The following is a 19,365-nucleotide window of genomic DNA, read 5'->3' on the forward strand; positions in this document are numbered from 1 at the left end:
CGCTGCGACACCCAAGCCACTTCACAAGATGGCTGTCACACCCGAGCCACTTCACAAGAGGGCTGTCACACCCAAGCCACTTCACAGGATGGCTGTCACACCCGAGCCACTTCACAAGATGGCTGTCACACCCGAGCCACTTCACAGGATGGCTGCTACACCCGAGCCATTTCACAAGATGACCGCCTCACCCACCTCTCCAGTGCATACTAGGACCCAGAGGTTAATGTCTAGTCTGGTGGATACCCAGATGATGTCGGTACGGGCGGCTGGGATTCTAAGTCCGTTTGTTTCCAGTTCTGTGGTCTCTACAGTGCCTGAGGTATGTCCTTTGAATTCTGTGCTGCCTGTGTTGGCTATGGCTCTGTGGTGTGTGTGGTCTGCTTTCTGCTCTTTCGTTTCACAAGAGGTCTCTCAAACCCATGAACCTGAGTCTCCTGCACTTCCTGTCACGCCTGAGAGGTCCGAACCTGAGTCTCCTGCATTTCCTGTCACGCCTGAGAGGTCCGAACCTGAGTCTCCTGCACTTCCTATCATGGCAGAAAGGTTTGAATTTGAGTCCCCTGAGCCTCTGATCTCGACCAGGTTAGCTGAACCCAAGTCTCCTGAACTTCCTGTTCTGACCATAAGGCCTGTTTCCGAGTTCCCTGAGTTTCCTGTGAAGGCCGAGATGGTTACTCCTGAGTTTCCAGTATCCTGTGGGTCAGCTGACATGGTCGCTTCCAAGCCCCATAGACTCTCTTCCCTTGCCAAAATGGTCATGCACGACTCTCAAAGTCTCTCTGTCTTGCCCAGTGAACTGTCTAGTGTACTGCCCAGTGAACTGCCTAGTGTGCTGCCCAGTGAATTGCCTAGTGTGCGGTCCAAGATGGCCAATCCTGAGCTCTCTGAACTCTCTGCCTGGCCCAAGATGGCCGATCCCGAGCTCCCTGAATTTCCTGCCTGGCCCAAGATGGCCGAATTTGAACTCCTTGCCTTGTCTAACCTGGGCCAGAGGGCCTCTTTCTGCTCTCTCCTTCTACCCAGGTTCCTGTTGCCGCCGGCACCACCATGGGTTGCAGCTCCACCCTGGTCTCAGGTTCTGCCTGCGGATCCGCCTTGGCCTCCTGCACTGCCGGCCCCGCCCTGGCTTCCTGCCTTGCCGGTCCCGCCCTGGCTTCCTGCCCTGCCCGCTTTGCCTGCCCTTCACGGACCTGGCCCGCCTACCCTCCCCCAGATCCACCTCCGTTCCTCCACCCACCTGAACTTTCTTTGGGAGTGTCTGGAAGCCACTCCTTAGAGGGGGGGTACTGTCACAGTATATACTGTGTTCTGTGTTTTCTGTGTTTGGTTCTGTGTTGATTGTGTTCACCTGGACTCATTAACTCTGATTACACCTGTTCCTTGCTTCCATTGTGCCAGCTGCCACTCATTTAGGTCATGTGTATATATACTCTGTCTTGTGTTGTGTCAGTTGCTGGTTCATTGTCTGAGTTTCAGTTTCTGTGTTAATGGTGTTGTAGTTTTATGTATTTACTATATTCATTTGGATTACCGTGTCGTCTCCATGTGGATGTTCCGGTCTGTTCCTGGTTTTCACCATTGATCATCTTCCACCAACGCCACTACCAATCATCCAGCACTCTCTACTATCGTTATCCTTTGATCATCATTGTTGCTATCTGGACATTACATCATTCCTCCTTCCTGTGTTGGGTGTTTACCTGTTTATAATAAACTCTCTTTTACTTTGCACTTGCGCCTACATCCTCATCAATCGTACCGTGACAGTTGCAGTCTCTTTTTTTTTTTTTGTAGCCACTCCGAAGTCTTTTGCATTTTACAACAGGTGAATCTCCAGTTGTCACTGGTGATTGTCATTTGAACCTTTCTGGATCTGCCATCAAACTGATAAGTTTAATTATAATCATATCAAGTGCTGTGAGAAAAGGCTATAAATCTCCACTTCCAACATCCTCACACGCAATATAGCCTACTAGCCGAGACTCCTTCTTTATGTGTACAGATGTGACGCAATGATGCAAAGACATGCTCAAATATCCCGTGGAAATCCACCAGTACCACTGGAATTAAAAACATTATTACAAGCTTACCGTTTTGAATTGAGCTAAGGCAAGCAGATTTTGAACACTGGTTGGTTATGTACTTGCTCAAGCATTAATTTTTAACCCAGAAAAGTTACGGACTGCAGCTTTTAAAAAAATCATTTGAAGCATGACAAAATATTATTGAAATATAATGATTTAAAATGTCCTTTGAAGTAAATCTTTCAATTTGATATTATTACAAAGTTAACTTTTTAGAAATGTACTTGAGTGTATTCAGAAATAAAGTCATGAAAGTGTACTCGCTAAGGATAAGGGCCTTTTATTTAATTTTTTTATTATTATCTGCAAGTGCAGTTTTTTTTTTTTACATACATTGAAGGACAAGCACACTTTTTTTCATAAAGGACATAATATAATGGAATAGCCAAAATATGACTGAGATCACATGAAAACCCTGCTAGGATTTGAAATGAACAATCTGCACAGATGGACCACTGGTGATCCCCACCATAATGTGTGCCGGTTAGAAATGCTGTCCAACTTGATGTAATGTGCCAAAACACTCTTTTAGAGGCAGACATCCCAGTTGCTTTCCAACAACTGCACAAACTAAAAAGCATGACTAAAAGCAAATAAAAACTTACTGGCTTTACATCTCAGAAATCATTGGCTTAGAACAACGTGATGTTTTGTTTGGTCTAAAATATTATCTTGTTAACTATGTTTGTTCGCGTAATATATATATATATATATATTTTTTTTTTTTATCTGTGTAAATAATATGTGAACACTCTGACAGTAATTTCTAGAATGTATGATTTAAAATAATATTTCTGAAACAATGTTTTTATAAACACTAAAATAGAGGAACAAAGACAGAATCTAGTGAAGCTTAATAATAGATATGCTGGACTTGTTCAACTGTATCCATTTAATTGGCCAGAAAGAAAATGAAAGCAATATTTGCCTTAACATGTAGATTGCTGATCCACATGAGAAGTGAGATTTGTCTGATTTGTCTGCTCTTCTTTCACTCCTCCCCTGACTGCAGCCGTCTACTCTCATTTACACTGAATGTGAGGCATTTGGCTTCTCAAATGAGTCTAGTGTTAACACACTGTAGACTTGCTTGTGAAATGTACACATCAGAGCTGAGCAGAGGTGTTCCAGATTACCCTAATTCATCCTAATGGAATAAGTGTTTGGCCCTCAGGCACATATCAGCCTGAGGGCAGATGCAGTATCTGGTGAATGTGATTAAAATGCATATTTAAGGCATGGAGAAGACTGTCTAATGATGGAAACCAAGAAAGAGATACTGTGGCTGTTGTGTTCCAGACCAACACTATTCTGGTCACATCTATAGCACATAGGAAGTCTTTAAATCACTTTCGTTAAATTTCATTACTTATTTAAATCCTTTTTCCCACTGGTCAGCACAATCTCATTTTCAATGTGTGTGCCGTCATTGATTAACCCTCTATTGCCTTGGGGAAACAAACCCATTTTATTAACTTTGGATGGATGGGTGGATTTATTAAGAATTCTTACATTCAATCAAAAAAGCAAAAAATAAAATAGTTCCAATCATTTGTCCATTAATAAAAGACCATTACTTACAAACACAAATCACAAAGGAGGTGGGTAAATAAATAAGCTGAGAAACAGATGCTGTGAAACACAATGTGGGGCAGAGTGATATTACATATTTAAACAGACTGGAACAAGTATATGCCACTTCAGCTTGCCTGGGAAACAAGTGCTCACTGAACTTTTCCTCACACCTCACTTGAGTGCTAGCATTCGATGCTTAACCCCATAACAACAGTCAAGGAGACTCCAGAGGGAGATGGCTTTGAGATCAGCAAGCTCACAGAGAGTCTGGACCTGACAGTGATGGTGTGATGGGTGATTTTTTGAACTTCATGCAAATGCTGAAACATAATAGCGAAGAGAGCATAATGGAAGCATTGTGACCGCGAGAATGTTCACAAAAGAGAAAGCTGGGCATAAAGTGAAAAGAAATGGAAGAGAAAAAGAGAACTAAGAATAGTGAGAGAGTGTGTTAGTGCAGTGGTCTTGACTGGTTTTGCTTTAGTATTTTACATTGCCCATCAAGTGGTTTGTTACAAAACTAAGTACAAAACTAAACAAAAATGCTGTTAAAAATCAAACTGTATTATAATTTTTTATAACAATGTATTAGTATTATTACAACAACAATATATGTAATTATAATTACAATTATTTTTATGATTAAATATAATATAAATGTTTTATTATAAATTTTGTTTGTTTGTTTACTTGTATATTTAAGAGGCACACACACATATGACGTTTTGTAAGGGAACCTGTATTTAATAGATTTTTATTTTTATTTTATTTTTTACTTTACAAAGGTTTGTTAATGTTTTTCGTTGATGGATGAGGGGATGTAAAGTAATGTTTCCTTGTTTAAATGTTTGACTCTGTGATGGCCAGGATTTATGCCACTCATGATTCTTATACATTTATCTTTGCATTGATCAATAAATGAAAAGACATTACTAAACTGGTTTGTTTTAATATCTTTATTTGTAATTGTACCGAGTCAGTGCACGGGCTTAGCTATTTCATTTGGCTTAAGGTTAAAACATTAAAACAAGTTAAAAATCCTCTTTGGATAAAATGTCATTTTAAAAACAACTAAAATTGTTCAAAACAATTTTTTTTTAATTAAGATGAAATGATTAATACCTGGTGTGTTGTGGGAATGGACCAGTACCAGAAGAAGTGTACCAACTTTGATGTATTAGAGGGGACATAGGAAAATGTGATGTCCTGATCAATGTGACTTTTGTCTTATAGCATTCGGTTTGCATTAACTAAAAGTGTATCGATGGCTCTAAATTTAGTTAAATGTAATGTGTTAATTGCAGGGTTTGTGTTGTTACTGTTGTGAGAGTTTGTATGGTTTTGTTTCCCCCTTTTTTGTTTTAATGGTGCTGGCCACCCCCTATAAATTCAGTGTGTGTCTTGTCAAATGAGTTTCTTGTTACTTATTACACATTTTTGGGTCTTTACCCACCAGTTAAGAACCACTGTATTAGAGGAAAAGAGAAGGATGCAAGTCAGAAAGAACAATATAAGAGAGAGAGAAAGAAAGAAATGGAAAAAGACAGATGTTGTTTTCTTCTTTCTCTGATTACATCTTCTGCTGGAAAGCACTAGACACAGATGTTCTTTGCGTGTGTATGAGTGTTTGCTTACTCATAGTCCAGGCCTTTTATGGGAATTTATCTAAGTATGATTATGGCCGCACACGTTAGATCAAAATCAGAAACGCTGTAAATTCGGCTTAATCTTCTGGTACACTTGTATGTGAAACATTACCCATTTTATTACTCTTCTTCTCCACTGAGGATAAAGAGCAAATCATTTTACATGGAAGCCTGATCAGGAACAAGATATTCTTTGACTCAAACATCAAATCATCCGGTCTAATAACACATCAGGTTGCACCTCATGCGTTTGGAAAAAAGTGAGTGAAAAAAAGAGAGAGAGAAAGAGAAAATCCCTGTGGAATAAATGGGTCAGCTCACTCTCTGTAGGATTGTGATATAGTCCAGATTATATGAACGTCTGGCTTTAAAAGCTGTATGGCTATCACACCACTCTTTTCCTGATGAAAAACAAGATATAGAGGGGGGACAGGGCTAAACAAAGCACACTTTCCCTATAAATTAATTCACTAATGCCAGTACTGGGCTAAAAGGGGAAGAGTAGAGAAAATAGGGGTGAAGAGAAACACCCTGGAAAGTGACTAATCCCTTTGTAGAGGCTATCCTATAAGCCTCGGCATAGATGGCATGGTGTTCTCAACGCATAGCAGAAAAATTCTGAGGTCAAACATTAGCTCTCTTTGGGTGGTGTGCTGTCGTGCTGTTGGTAAAGTGGGTTCTCGCGGCTACGGTAAGGACCGTGTGTTTCCCGCCATCCACACCTTTTCCTAACTGATTGCTACACCTGTAAATATACTTAACTCCCACCAAGTGACTACAATATTAACCTATCCAGAAAAGGTGAATGTATAAATTGCTCCTACACCCCGGCCCCATAATTGTGAATATTTACTTTAATCACAATTGCCCAAATTACCTATTTTAAACTAAAGGAGTCATTTGTGCAAGTCTAATCTTAGTGAAATGTTCTTCCCTTGAGCTTAGGTCATCTGTGGTCAGATCATCTAATCAGGATCTTATCTGTGACACTTCGACTTCCATCAAAAGTCAGATCTTCGTTACAGGCCGTTCCAGCGGCACTTGGTGTTTTATGCCCCCAACGGCGCCTTCCAGGCAGCGAGGGGATGGGTAGGTTTAAGGTTGAGGGTAGGGTTAGCTGCCTCTAAGGAGCCATTGGGGGCCTAAAACACCATCGAGCCGTTCCAGCTGACCCGTTTTTGTTTTCAGCTGCACTGAGCGGATAAAGCCTTTCTTGTCAGGGTACGTCTGCGTACTTTTTCCCATCAGCCAGGACCCTCGTGGAGCGACAGGATCCATTATGACCACAATGTCTCCAACGGAAAAGCTTCTTTTTGGTCTCATCCACTTCTGTCTCTCCTGGAGTAGCGGTAAGTATTCCCTCACCCAGCGTTTCCAAAAGAGATCAGATAGGAACTGCACCTGCCTCCATCTTTTCTTCAGGTACAGGTCCTCCTTACAAAAGAGCCCAGGAGGGAGGTGTGGCTTTGACTTTAAAAGCAGGATGTGGTTGGGTGTAAGTGCTTCGAGGTAATTTGCATCATCAGAGGCCTTTGTGATGGGACGACTATTGAGAATGGTTTCGACTTCACAAAGAATGGTATGAAAACCTTCATCATCCAGTGTTTGGAGTCTGAGCGTGGAAGAGAGGACCCTTTTCGCAAGACAAATAAGACGCTCCCAAACCCCTCCATGGTGAGACACGGCTGGAGGGTTAAAGGACCATGTCAGACCACTCTGCAGTAAGGCATGCTGAATCTTCTGATTGTCTAACTTAGCAATGGCTTCCCTTAACTCCCACTCAGCTCCTATGAAGTTGGTGCCGTTGTCTGATGTCAAGTGTGACACCTGACCTCTGCGACACATGAAATGGCGAATGGCATTTATACATGAATCAAAAGCATAAGCAACTTCGAGATGAACTGCCCTACTCGCCATGTAAGTAAAGAGGACGCAGTAGCGCTTTGCTCTACCCCGACCTTTCTTCACCTCCACTGGCCCAAAGTAGTCGACGCCCACATTTGTAAAAGCAGGTAAGTCTGGCACAATTCTCTCTACTGGTAGGTCGGCCATTTTCTGTTCCCCCATCTTTCCTTGGAGGCGGCGACAAACTACACACTTAGAGATGACCTTCCTGCAAGCAGAATTGGCACGAGTAATCCAATATTGCTTCCAAAAAAAGAGAGCATGTGATTTCTACCTGCGTGACCCAGCTGTTGATGGATATACTTCAAGTCGAGTTTTGACACATGTTGCTCTTTGGAAAGAATGACAGGATGTTTTTCAACTTCAGGCATAGCAGCCCTACTAAGCCTTCCTCCGACCCGCAGCAATCCGTCCTACGAATCTGGGTCCAGCTTGTAGAGGTTGCTGTTACATTTGACAGATCCTCCATCTTTCAAAACAGCAATCTCATCAAAAAACCTCTCTTGCTGGAAAAAGCAGATGATGGCACCTTCTTCCCTCAAGGTCACCTGTTGTCAGTGACTGTCCACGAAGAGCCAATTTTTCCCTTTGCATCTTGACATAAAGATAGTCATTTCTTCAGCCTCCACTATCATGGCCAATACTATCATTCGCTTCAAGAACCTTTCTCCTTTGGGACAAGGTTAGAAGCACATCTCTGAGTCTGAGCATCCATGCCACAGATGTTCTCAGCTTCTTAAAATCTGAAAAGTAGCTTAAAAACACTTTTGTTGCATTCAGTGGACTGTGGGAGACAAAGGCATTCACCAGTGGGTCTTTCTTCACCTCAGGATCATCCACAGGGATAAAAAGTTGTTCCATGATGGTCATTCCTCTTCCCCCCTAAAGAGAAATTCTGGTCCCTTCCGCCACCGCTTGCATGCAAGGAATTCTTCAGCACTTAGACCCCTGGATGCCTCATCTGCTGGATTCAGTCTTGTGCCAATGTGTCTCCACTGTACATCATCCGTTTCATTTCTGATTACAGCCACCCTATTGGCCACAAACATATGAAACCTCCTGGTCTCATTTCCAATACACTTTAAAACAGTTGTGCTGTCTGTCCAGAATACTGATGGGTGTAAATCCAGCTGCAACTCCCTCTTCAGCATCTTGTCCACCCGGACAGCCAGGACAGCAGCAGTCAGCTCAAGACAAGGAATTGTTGTTTGCTTTAAAGGAGCAACCCTGGCCTTGTCCAAGATAAAAGCAACACTGACATGGTTTCTCTCATTCTCCATCCTGAGATATGATGCAGTTCCGTAGCCATACTTACTGGCATCGGAGTAGTGATGCAACTGCAGGTGAGTAGGTGTTCCAAAGTCTTTTGGCTTGATGCACCGGTCCACTGTGAGCTCAGTGATATGTTGGAGATTAGCCAGCCATTTGGACCACTGCTCTGAGAAAACACGAGGTATGTTGGCATCCCAGCCGATTTTAAGCCTGCACATCTCCTGCAGCATCCTTTTTAACAGGCAAAGTAAATGGTGCAAGAAAACCCAAAGGATCATGATGGCCGACACCACAGACAATACGTCTTGTATATGGGCGCTCTTTGAAGCTGGTTCAAATCATACCTATCTGACCGCTACCATTTTGTCTATTTAAATGGAGAAAAATCGATCATAACTCCAGTAAACTATGGAGTGCCGCAGGGATCTGTATTAGGCCCCCTGTTATTTTCAATATATATGATGCCACTTGGAAATATTATAAGGAAACATGGAATTAGTTTCCATTGTTATGCTGATGACACTCAAATATATATTTCATCACGGCCGGATGAAAACGCTACATTTTCCAAATTGACAGAGTGTGTTAAAGATATAAAAGATTGGATGACGCGTAATTTTCTTTTATTAAATCCAGACAAGACAGAGGTAATACTTGGTTCAAAAAACCGCCCACAAAACCTCGCACAATACAACTTTAACATCATAGGATGTCCTGTTACTTTATCCTCTACAGTAAAAGACCTGGGTGTTATACTCGATTGCAACCTGTCTTTTGAAAATCATATTTCTTATGTTACAAAAACAGCCTTTTTCCACCTTAGAAACATTGCTAAGCTACGTAATATGCTATCAGTTTCTGATGCAGAAAAGTTAGTTCATGCATTCATGACCTCGAGACTGGATTACTGTAATGCTTTATTAGCTGGTTGTCCTGCATCCTCAATAAACAAGCTACAGTTAGTCCAAAATGCCGCCGCTAGAGTTCTTACGAGATCAAGAAAATATGATCATATAACACCGATTTTATCATCACTGCATTGGTTACCTATAAAGTTCCGTATTAATTACAAGGTATTGCTACTGACTTATAAAGCCCTAAACGGCTTAGCTCCAGTCTATTTAACGGATCTTCTATCGCCCTATAATCCATCGCGCTCTTTGAGATCACTAAATTCAAGGCTTTTGGTCATACCTAGGATATCCAGAACCACCAAAGGAGGGAGAGCATTTTCACATTTGGCTCCAAAACTCTGGAATAGTCTTCCTGATACTGTTCGTTGCTCAGACTCGCTCTCCCAGTTTAAAACTAGATTAAAGTCGCATCTCTTCAGCCAGGCATTCATATAATCCTACAGTTCAAACTACAATCCGGCCTCTATCCAATGCCAGAGGAGAACTGGCCCCCGACTGAGCCTGGGTTCTCCCAAGGTTTTTTTTTTTCTCCATTAAGGCACCTGATGGAGTTTTAGGACACCATTAGGTCACTTGATGGAGTTTTTCGGTTCCTTGCCACTGTTGCCTTTGGCTTGCTCAGTTGGGGATATTTTGGGGATATTTAATTTAATTTTATCAATCAATAAATTCCTCTTGAAACAAACTTTGTTGTATTATTTTAATTTAATACTGTGAAGCTGCTTTGATGCAATCTGTATTGTGAAAAGCGCTATACAAATAAACTTGACTTGACTTGACTTGGCTCTTCTATGGCTATCCTAAAGGTCAGAACGTCTGCATCTATGCACCAATGAAGACCAAGAGCTGTTTAGACAGGACTTGCCTTTTGATCCAGGTTAAGCCCCCCGGTGGTCTTGGAGCGCTGTGGCTAAGGCATACTAGCCAAGACTTCACTGCTGTTACTTGTCCACTTCAACAGGAGGAATCCTCCCTTCGCACAGGCTTCAGTCAATTCATGCACCATTTGTATGGCTTTGGCCTTCGATGACACCGATTTTAAACAATCATCCATGAAGAAATTTTGGAGTATTGTGTTCAGAACACTAGGTTCAAAATTGTCTTTGTAGTCTCGTACAATTCTCCGCAGTGCATAATTTGCACAACTGGGTGAAGACACAGCCCCAAAGAGGTGAACTCTCATCCTGTATTGCATGAAAGTTTGTCTTGTATCACCATCAGGATACCACACGAAGCGTAAAAAGTCTGTGTGCCCCAGAGACACCCTCACCTGATGAAACATGGCTTGAATGTTTGCCATCAGCGCTACACATTCCTGTCTAAACCTGGTAAGTACGCCAAGTAAGGTGCTTGTGAGGTAAGGCCCCTGTAACAGCTGTGAATTCAATGAAATGCCTTTGAACACAGCAGCACAGTCAAAAATAACTCTAAGAGTTTTCTTTTTCGGATGTTATACCACATGATGGGGAATATACCACACCTTGCCATCAGCTCACTTCAACTGCTGATGTGGTACAAGCTCAGAATAACCCTTTTCAATGACTTCAGAGAGGAAAGCTGTATACTCTTGAAGATAATCTTTATTCCTCTTGAACTTTCTATTAGAAGAAGACTTAAGAGACACTGCTCTGCGATGCTGCGATTATTTGGCAAGAAGACATCTTCAGCCTTAAAAGGCAAGTCAAAGCAGTAGTGTCCTTCATCAAGCTGAATTGAAGACTCTATTATTTGCATGAACTTTTGATCCTCTCTGGAAAGGCACACATTGTCTGATTTTTCATTAAAATCCTGATTGTATTGAGCAACCAATAAGTCTTGTAGCTTGGCGACTGAGATCCTTTTGGCAGTGACAGAAGGATGGCTCATCTTGCCTTTGCGCGGCTCACCACCTCTCAGCGGACCATTCACGACCCACCCCAGTAGAGTCCTATAAGCATTGGCTATTTATTATTTCCCATGGTTCCATGAGCTTCGGCGCATTGGTGCCTATCAGCAACTCCACCTCTGCCTCAAAACTGGGAACTCTAATGCCTTCAAGGTATTTCCATCTCTCTAGGTCCTGTTGAGTGAGAATGTTATTTCTGCTCACAGGCATGGTCCTCTGAGTATAGACTTCAGGTAAGTCCAGGAAGTTTTCTTCATTCAAGCCAGAAACCTCGAGACCACTAAGCAAGAATGGTCTACAGACCTCTCTTGGCCAAGAGTACGAAGAAGAATGCTAGTTCGGACTCCTGAAAGATTAAGTTTTCTCTGAATTAAGCTGAACTCCCAGGGCCTAGAAAGGCATAGGTATTCACAATGGTGCTCCCGGACTTGGCCTTCACCTGTACAGGCACAACAGAGAGGACATATTCATCACTTCCGGCCCCAGTATGGCCACATGTCTCCAATGACACGAATACATTATTGACTGACACTTCCTGTATTTTAGATTCAGTGTGTAGGACAGTTGGATGTTTGAGGACAATCACATGTCCTGTCTAGCTAAAATCCAGGGTAATGTGTTAAAAGTAGGGCTGTCAACCGATAAAAAATAAAATAAACATTAATTGTACAGATTTCTACTCAAACCAAACATTAAAATTTGTCATCATAAATGTATTTTCACATCTCTAAATTAAACAACATATATATATATATATATATATATATATATATATATATATATATATATACATATATATTTATATACTGTATAAATATGTTGTTATGATGTTAAATATTTGCTATTTTAAATGTTTGTTTATACTAAGTACTCAACTATAAGTACTCGTTAATAATAATATCGACTATTTTTGACTGTCAAAATGCGGGCGGACACAGCTACAGTGAGTTGTTCAAAATCTTTCTTTTTAGTAAACTCTGTGTAAACAAACAATGTTCTCAATGCTCAAGTTCATGTGTAGAGCCCCTGGTGATACTTTGAGCAAAGTTTCATGTTGTGTCGAGCCTTCTTAGTGTTTTTAAAAATAGCGATTTTTGATGCTATCATAGTAGTGCCCCAAGCACTCCCATTTAAAAGGCAATTTGACCGAAAACGAAAATACGGTCAAACTTAAAAGTGCCGTTTACATTCTAATTATGCTTTTACTGTAAGTGAAAGTTTGCCTCGGTTGAAAAGACCCTAGGTTGCATTTTGCCGAGAGTTACCCTTTAAGAAACTCAGACCTTTCCGATGCTGACTGCAGCAGTGCTTTTTTCTATATGCAGCATTACACCTTTAAAAATGAATCAGATGATGATGATGCATGTGGTCTTCAAGTTAGACCTTAATGGCTCATGTTAGTCCTCTCTTTTTCTCACTCTTCTAGCTGCCAATTGCTGCCTGCATTAAGTGATGATTGCATACCGAAAAGTCACTAGATGTGCACAAAGAGGTACAAAATGCTTTTGCCAAATATTTTCCATCAATATGCCACTATAGTGGAATGCCAAAAAGGATCTATATTAGGAGAAATGTCTTAAATAATTGCATCTAGGGCTGCTCTATTATGGCAAAAATCATAATCATGATTATTTGGTCAATATTTTGTGATGAATGCATACAGAACAGTCATTGGATGTGCACAAAGAGGAAAAAATGCCTCTGCCTAATCTTTTCCTTCAATATACCACTATAGTGGAAGGTTTTCCCCTGCAAAGTGTGAGTAAGTAAGTAAGTGAGTGTGAGAGAGTGAGAGTGTGTGTGTGTGTGTGTGTGTGTGTGTGTGTGTGTGTGTGTGTGTGTGTGTGTGTGTGTGTGTGTGTGTGTGTGTGTGTGTGTGTGTGTGTGTGTGTGTGTGTGTGTGTGTGTGTGTGTGTGTGTGTGTTTTCACACACAGAGACTTTTGTTTGTTTGAATAAAGTCTGGTCAACAATCCAGTGTATTTTCTGGAAGACTTCATCATTAGATATGTCGGTGCGGGATTGGAACCGAACTCAGATTCCTGCTTACTAGTTTCAGACCAGTCTTTAAACATTTATGAACAGCATTGAGGAGCCCTAGTATATGCAGTTGTGCTCAAGGATACTTTGTACTTGCCACTGACTGTCTCAAAAAAGAGAGAGACACTGACTTTGGAAAACCTGCCCAATGCCGCAATCTGGTACTTAAACAGCAGGTGTGTAAACTACTGTATATGGCTAAAAACATTAAATTATGTTTTATTAACAAAGTTTAGGAGAAACACGTTCAAATTATATATCAAATTATATATCCAATCATCACATAATTCCAATAATCACGCCATCCCAATCATAGACATGTATAGAAAGGCTAGATGGCTCAAGGCGGAGTCAGCTGTGTCGTCACTTGGCGGCCATCTTAGGTCAGGAGACTGCGCTGCTGCTCCCTGCTGCTGTGGACGGAAGGTGAGTGACATACGCCAACTAAAATGCTCGTAACTTGCTGAATTCTTGACGGATTTACAAACGGTTTGGTTTATTACAAACCTTATTAACGTGGCTATGATTTGTGCTGATGCCGTTTGTGGCTATAATTTTTCACAAGTATGCAGTTAAATAGCCGCATCCCTGACGTTTATGACACACCAAGCCGTTTGAAAATCGGTTGAAAATTGAGCAAAATATAGTTATTTCAGCACTACATGCACAATAGACTTTAATGTTATAACTGGACGAGCGGTCCTGTCCTAAGATGGCCGCCGTGTGACGTCGTCGGGTCCCATTGGCTCTCAGCGCCGGTAAGCTATCTAGCCTTTCTATACATGTCTATGATCCCAATCATCACGTCATCCCAATCATCACGTCATTCCAAACAGCTGTCAACAATCAGTAATCAACATGTCTACCCAATCAGCATGAGTGGAGGCCTATATATACGCCATTGCCTGGGGCATGTTCAAGTTCAAAACGGTGTGCAATGTTTTGCTACGGTTTCTGGGTTGAACGTCATGTTTCCTGGAAATGGGTGCAACGGGGGTTTGAAATACGTTTTCTCTTGTTTGGTGGGTGTGTCAGAACTGCAGTCCAATCAGCAGCAACATGTATATAAAGCACGCGGTATTAAAGTGAGCTCGCACAATGGGTTCAAGGAAAGTAATTTACAAATGTGTTCGATGCAGCTCGGTATACGCAACAACTGAGGATATTAGAAGACATGTTTGTCGTAAGTTTTATTGTAAAAATATAGGATATCAACATAATGATGTAGTTGTTTATATTTTTAGTTTCATTGCAAGTGTATGACATTTGGTATAGAAATAAACAATGGTAATTAAGTGCTTTTCCTAAAAATGAGAAAGAAAATACAGGGTATTAAAACAGTATGAACTACAAATAAAGTCAGTATGTGAGGCTAAATGTGTTTTAGTCTGAATTAGGTAAGATGTGTGCTTCCATTTTAGTTTCAGCAATCCCTTCACTCGATTGGGATGTTCTCTTTTGTTCTGGGCGGCAAGTGCAGTAACTGTAACATCGGGCATATTTTGTAGTATTAAACACATATTTTTACCGACTTCATCAGGCTCTGAAAATTCTTCACAAAGAACACAAAGAATGGCCTTCTCAGCAGCCATAGTTGCAACTCTTGCGTCATCAGAACAGTGTGTTCAACGCATCACCGTTTCTGTTTAAAAAACGTTGTGCAACATTTTGTCGGGGCTGAACGCAGCCCTGGTAACTTTCCTAACCAGAAATATGGGAGGAGTACTCTGGGTTTGGGACAAAATTCTGAGCTCGGAGCCCTCTCCTCTGACAGCACGCCAAATACGTATACTACTTTACTCTATCTGATTATTTGTAAGTGTAAAATAACAGGTTTAGATAGTTTTCCAGTAATTGAAATGAAAATAAATGAAAAGATTTTAATGATATCTGTGCATCATTAAATGTGAGCGAATGTTTGACTATTCTTTTTAACTCTTTACTGTAAATAATGCCAGAGTCAGTTAGAATAAAATCAATGGATACAATTTATGTCAGGTAAATATATCATGCCAATTTCGTAATCAGTTCAAAGATAATCAATACAAAACATCAAATGCCCTGGAATAAAGATAAGAGATGCGAACCCGACATTAGAAAATACATGATGCTGAGAGTCCCGGTTGACTCTCAGCATTCACGGGCTGATCTGAGGTACAGAATCGCCCTGATCCTCTAGTTGCTTTTCATTAGACAGAAACTTCTCTCACATGGAAACATCTGCTAACAATGGGGATTTACATTCAGAGTTGACACCTTTTGGGAGTAGGAGACCATTTGTCAAGTCAAGTCAAGTCAAGTTTATTTGTATAGCGCTTTTCACAATACAGATTGTATCAAAGCAGCTTCACAGTATTAAATTAAAATAATATAACAAAGTTTGTTTCAAGAGGAATTTATTGATTGATAAAATTAAATTAAATATCCCCAAAATATCCCCAACTGAGCAAGCCAAAGGCAACAGTGGCAAGGAACCGAAAAACTCCATCAAGTGACCTAATGGTGTCCTAAAACTCCATTAGGTGACCTAATGGAGAAAAAAAAACCTTGGGAGAACCCAGGCTCAGTCAGGGGCCAGTTCTCCTCTGGCATTTATGAGCTAGAGGCCGGATTGTAGTTTGAACTATAGGATTATATGAATGCCTGGCTGAAGAAATGCGACTTTAATCTAGTTTTAAACTGGGAGAGCGAGTCTGAGCAACGAACAGTATCAGGAAGACTATTCCAGAGTTTTGGAGCCAAATGTGAAAATGCTCTCCCTCCTTTGGTGGTTCTGGATATCCTAGGTATGACCAAAAGCCTTGAATTTAGTGATCTTAAAGATGGATTATAGGGCGATAGAAGATCCGTTAAATAGACTGGAGCTAAGCCGTTTAGGGCTTTATAAGTCAGTAGCAATACCTTGTAATTAATACGGAACTTTATAGGTAACCAATGCAGTGATGATAAAATCGGTGTTATGTGATCATATTTTCTTGATCTCGTAAGAACTCTAGCGGCGGCATTTTGGACTAACTGTAGTTTGTTTATTGAGGATGCAGGACAACCAGCTAATAAAGCATTACAGTAATCCATTTGTCTAGAGACCCACCCTCCTCTGTGTGCCAGTTATCTATAAACTCTTAAAAAACCTTATTACCTTTTGTTTTACTACTTTGGGAATGAGACCTTTGTACCAGTTGCACTGAGGCATTTCAAACGATACCAAACATGTGTAATACTGTATGATAATTATTCACATTATAGATTCTTGGGTGAATTTTGGTGATCTCAGCATGAGGGACGGGGGAAGACGGGAAGAAATGTAGATTAGGATTGCTTAGGTGAGACTTGAATGATGGTGCTAGTTTCACAAGAGAGAGTTCAAATGTTAATTTCCAGAAAGGTCCTTTGTCCTCTCAGGGAGTGGTCGTTCCTCAAGTAGACTGCCTGGCATTTATCTAATTTCTCAAGACTTACATTAGAAAAAAGGTTTCTAAATAGAACCATAGGGTTCTTGGCTCAATTTTAAGGAACTATTTATGCCAAAAGGTTCTTCATAAGGAGAAATGTCTTAATTAATTGCATGATGAACTCAGTTTAGGTTCCTCAAAGAACCTTTTAGTGAACTCTTTTAAAAGCAGTGGTTCTCAAACTTTTTTGGATCAGAGCCAATCACTGCGTCTATGTTCCAACATCTATTGGAAGAGCTTCCCAGACGTGTGGAAGCAAAGGGAAGGATTAATGCATTTTTGACATGATTTTGAAAGTAAATATTGATACAATCAGTGGGGTACGTTACTGAAATTATGATGAGGCCTGGCTCACTCAGGCCAGCCATTTCCACTACATGATACTGATGCAAAACATATGACTGCCATCTCTCTTTTATTTGCATGTTGACCATTTTCTCTCAGCCAAAAATTGTAAGCTGCTGGTATATGGGATTTTAAGGTCATGGTATAAATTCTAACCCTCCATGACAGCTGGGAGAGTGGTGTGAATATTGTCCAAATGTTGGTTAAAATTACATTTCTGTATAAGGAAATATAAGGAAAATACCAATGTCGTTAACAACAAAACAGTAAAACGTAATTTGTATATTCCTGCTTTTAAACGCATTGGTTCCCACATATGCACAGCGTTTCACAGTGTCACAAAAAAAAAAAAAAAAGGCATACAGATTTAACATGTGGGTAAGGACAACACACTCTCATGGAAATTAGTAATTTTTTATGTTTTGGTGAATTGGTGGCTATTTCGTGTCAAATTGTACAATCTCATGTACGTTTTCTGCTTATGACCTATACGTTAGGTTTAGGGTTCGGCTTTTTCAAAAAAATCTATTTGAATTCACACAACATTGCCCACAATTGTATTATTAAAGAATAGACATGAGTGGTCCAGGAATCCAGAGGCCCTTGTCTGCAAATGTTTTACCTTTTAAAGAAATCTGCAGTCAGCATTATATTATTACCATAATTGGCACAGAGCTGACCAGAGTCATAAATTGAAGTCCTTTTTACTTAAAGCATTGGGTGAGAGTGACCTCTGTAAATAGTTTTAGGGCAATCCCAGACCTTAAATGGTTATAAGTAAAAACCCCAATCAATCTAAGAGTTTTAATCATGCTTTGGCATGGACACCAAGGGATAAAAGGACACCAAAGGACACCAAATAAAAGGACACCAAGGGACCTTTTTCATGTCTCAGGAACAGAATGTGTTGCTAATCCAAAAAGTCATCATGACACAAACCAAGTTCTGTAGGCCTACATGTTTTTAGACAGGTTACTATTTAGAGGAACAGTTCCAATGCTAATGTGTGAGAGAGGTGGATTATACAAAGTTTCAATCCTAAAATTTGTTTGGCTGAGTGGTGTTCCAAAAATGCTGATATACAGTCAATCGGATATTTCACTGTTTATATCAGTCTGCTTTTCTGTGTTTACAAACAAAGGTTTGCTTTGGTTTCTTTTGGAACACATTTCTGTGTCAGCAAAGGAATATACATACCAACTCGCCAATTTTTGTCTGAAACGTGAGTTAATCAATATTAAATGCCACACAGGCATGATATCACTCGCGCATAAAAGATTTATTGAGCAAGGCGTTAATTGAAAGTATCAAAAGGAAGTCAAGCATAGAGACATACACTTGATGCGCGCGCGTATACTCATGCACTGAGCTAACCTATAATAGCCTACCCTGAAATTATAGGTTAGAAATCCTTTATGTCCTTGCTACATGGTTGCTTGCGTCTCACATCGGCGTATTGGCGAGCAGATCTAAGGATGTTTAACTATATTTTTGTCAGTATTCATGCTTCAGTGCGATCATGCCAGATGTTACGGGGTATTACGAGATCGGGGTGCTGCAAGGCAAATCACACACAGACACTCAAGCAGTACATAAAAACAAACATAAATGCTCATATTTTTATACAGTGAAATGATCCATCCTAGCTCTAATTCATTAAGTCTAAGTAATTATTTTGTCATACTTTAGCTATACGTACTATTCAGGCTAAGTTACACTTTAAAACAAATAAAAGCAACTCATCTAGATACGATGCACCTTCGCGGAGTTCACTTTTACTATTATCAAATTACTTATTACAAAAGTAAATTGTGTTACGCAAATTATTTAAGTTAGAAAAACAGCAGCACCTACCTTTAATACAAAATGACGTCCATATAAAAAATCCAAGGTGAAGAATTCCAAAATGTCTTTGATTCTGCATCATTCCTTTAATTGGAAGTTGTCCTCATTCAGACAAGCCGACGAAACTTTAGTCTGTCAGCATCCGAGCTGTGTGCTTAGGTGGAACACTTGCGCGCGCCCTCCTCTCACTCTCTCTCTCTCTTTCTCTTTCTCTCTCTCGCTCCCATTTGCTTTTAATTTCTCAAACACACTCACTGACCGCAATGCAAGATCAGTGTGTCTATAATCGGCATGTTATCCTTATAAACTGTGACCCATAAACTGTTTTTTTTCCCTTTGGTTAATCAATCTCAGCCAAGTCTAATATGCATTACAATATAAACATTTTGCATGATTGCGC

At 40.4% G+C, this 19,365-nt stretch overlaps 1 protein-coding gene across 1 annotated transcript in view; it reads right to left on the reverse strand.

Moving 5' to 3' along the window:
- The window catches only part of chrna8 (cholinergic receptor, nicotinic, alpha 8), a 94,534-nt gene extending 75,419 nt beyond the window's left edge, over window positions 1-19,115 (reverse strand). The window contains exon 1 of the mRNA XM_082164595.1: window positions 18,975-19,115. Within this exon, the coding sequence (XP_082020721.1) occupies window positions 18,975-19,047 (73 nt within the window). The 5' untranslated portion in view covers window positions 19,048-19,115. The remainder of the gene's footprint in view (window positions 1-18,974) is intronic.
- Window positions 19,116-19,365: the final 250 nt, after the last annotated feature.

The sequence above is a fragment of the Leuciscus leuciscus genome (assembly GCF_965113295.1).
Source record: "Leuciscus leuciscus genome assembly, chromosome: 3".
NCBI classification, from domain to species: Eukaryota; Metazoa; Chordata; class Actinopteri; order Cypriniformes; family Leuciscidae; genus Leuciscus; species Leuciscus leuciscus.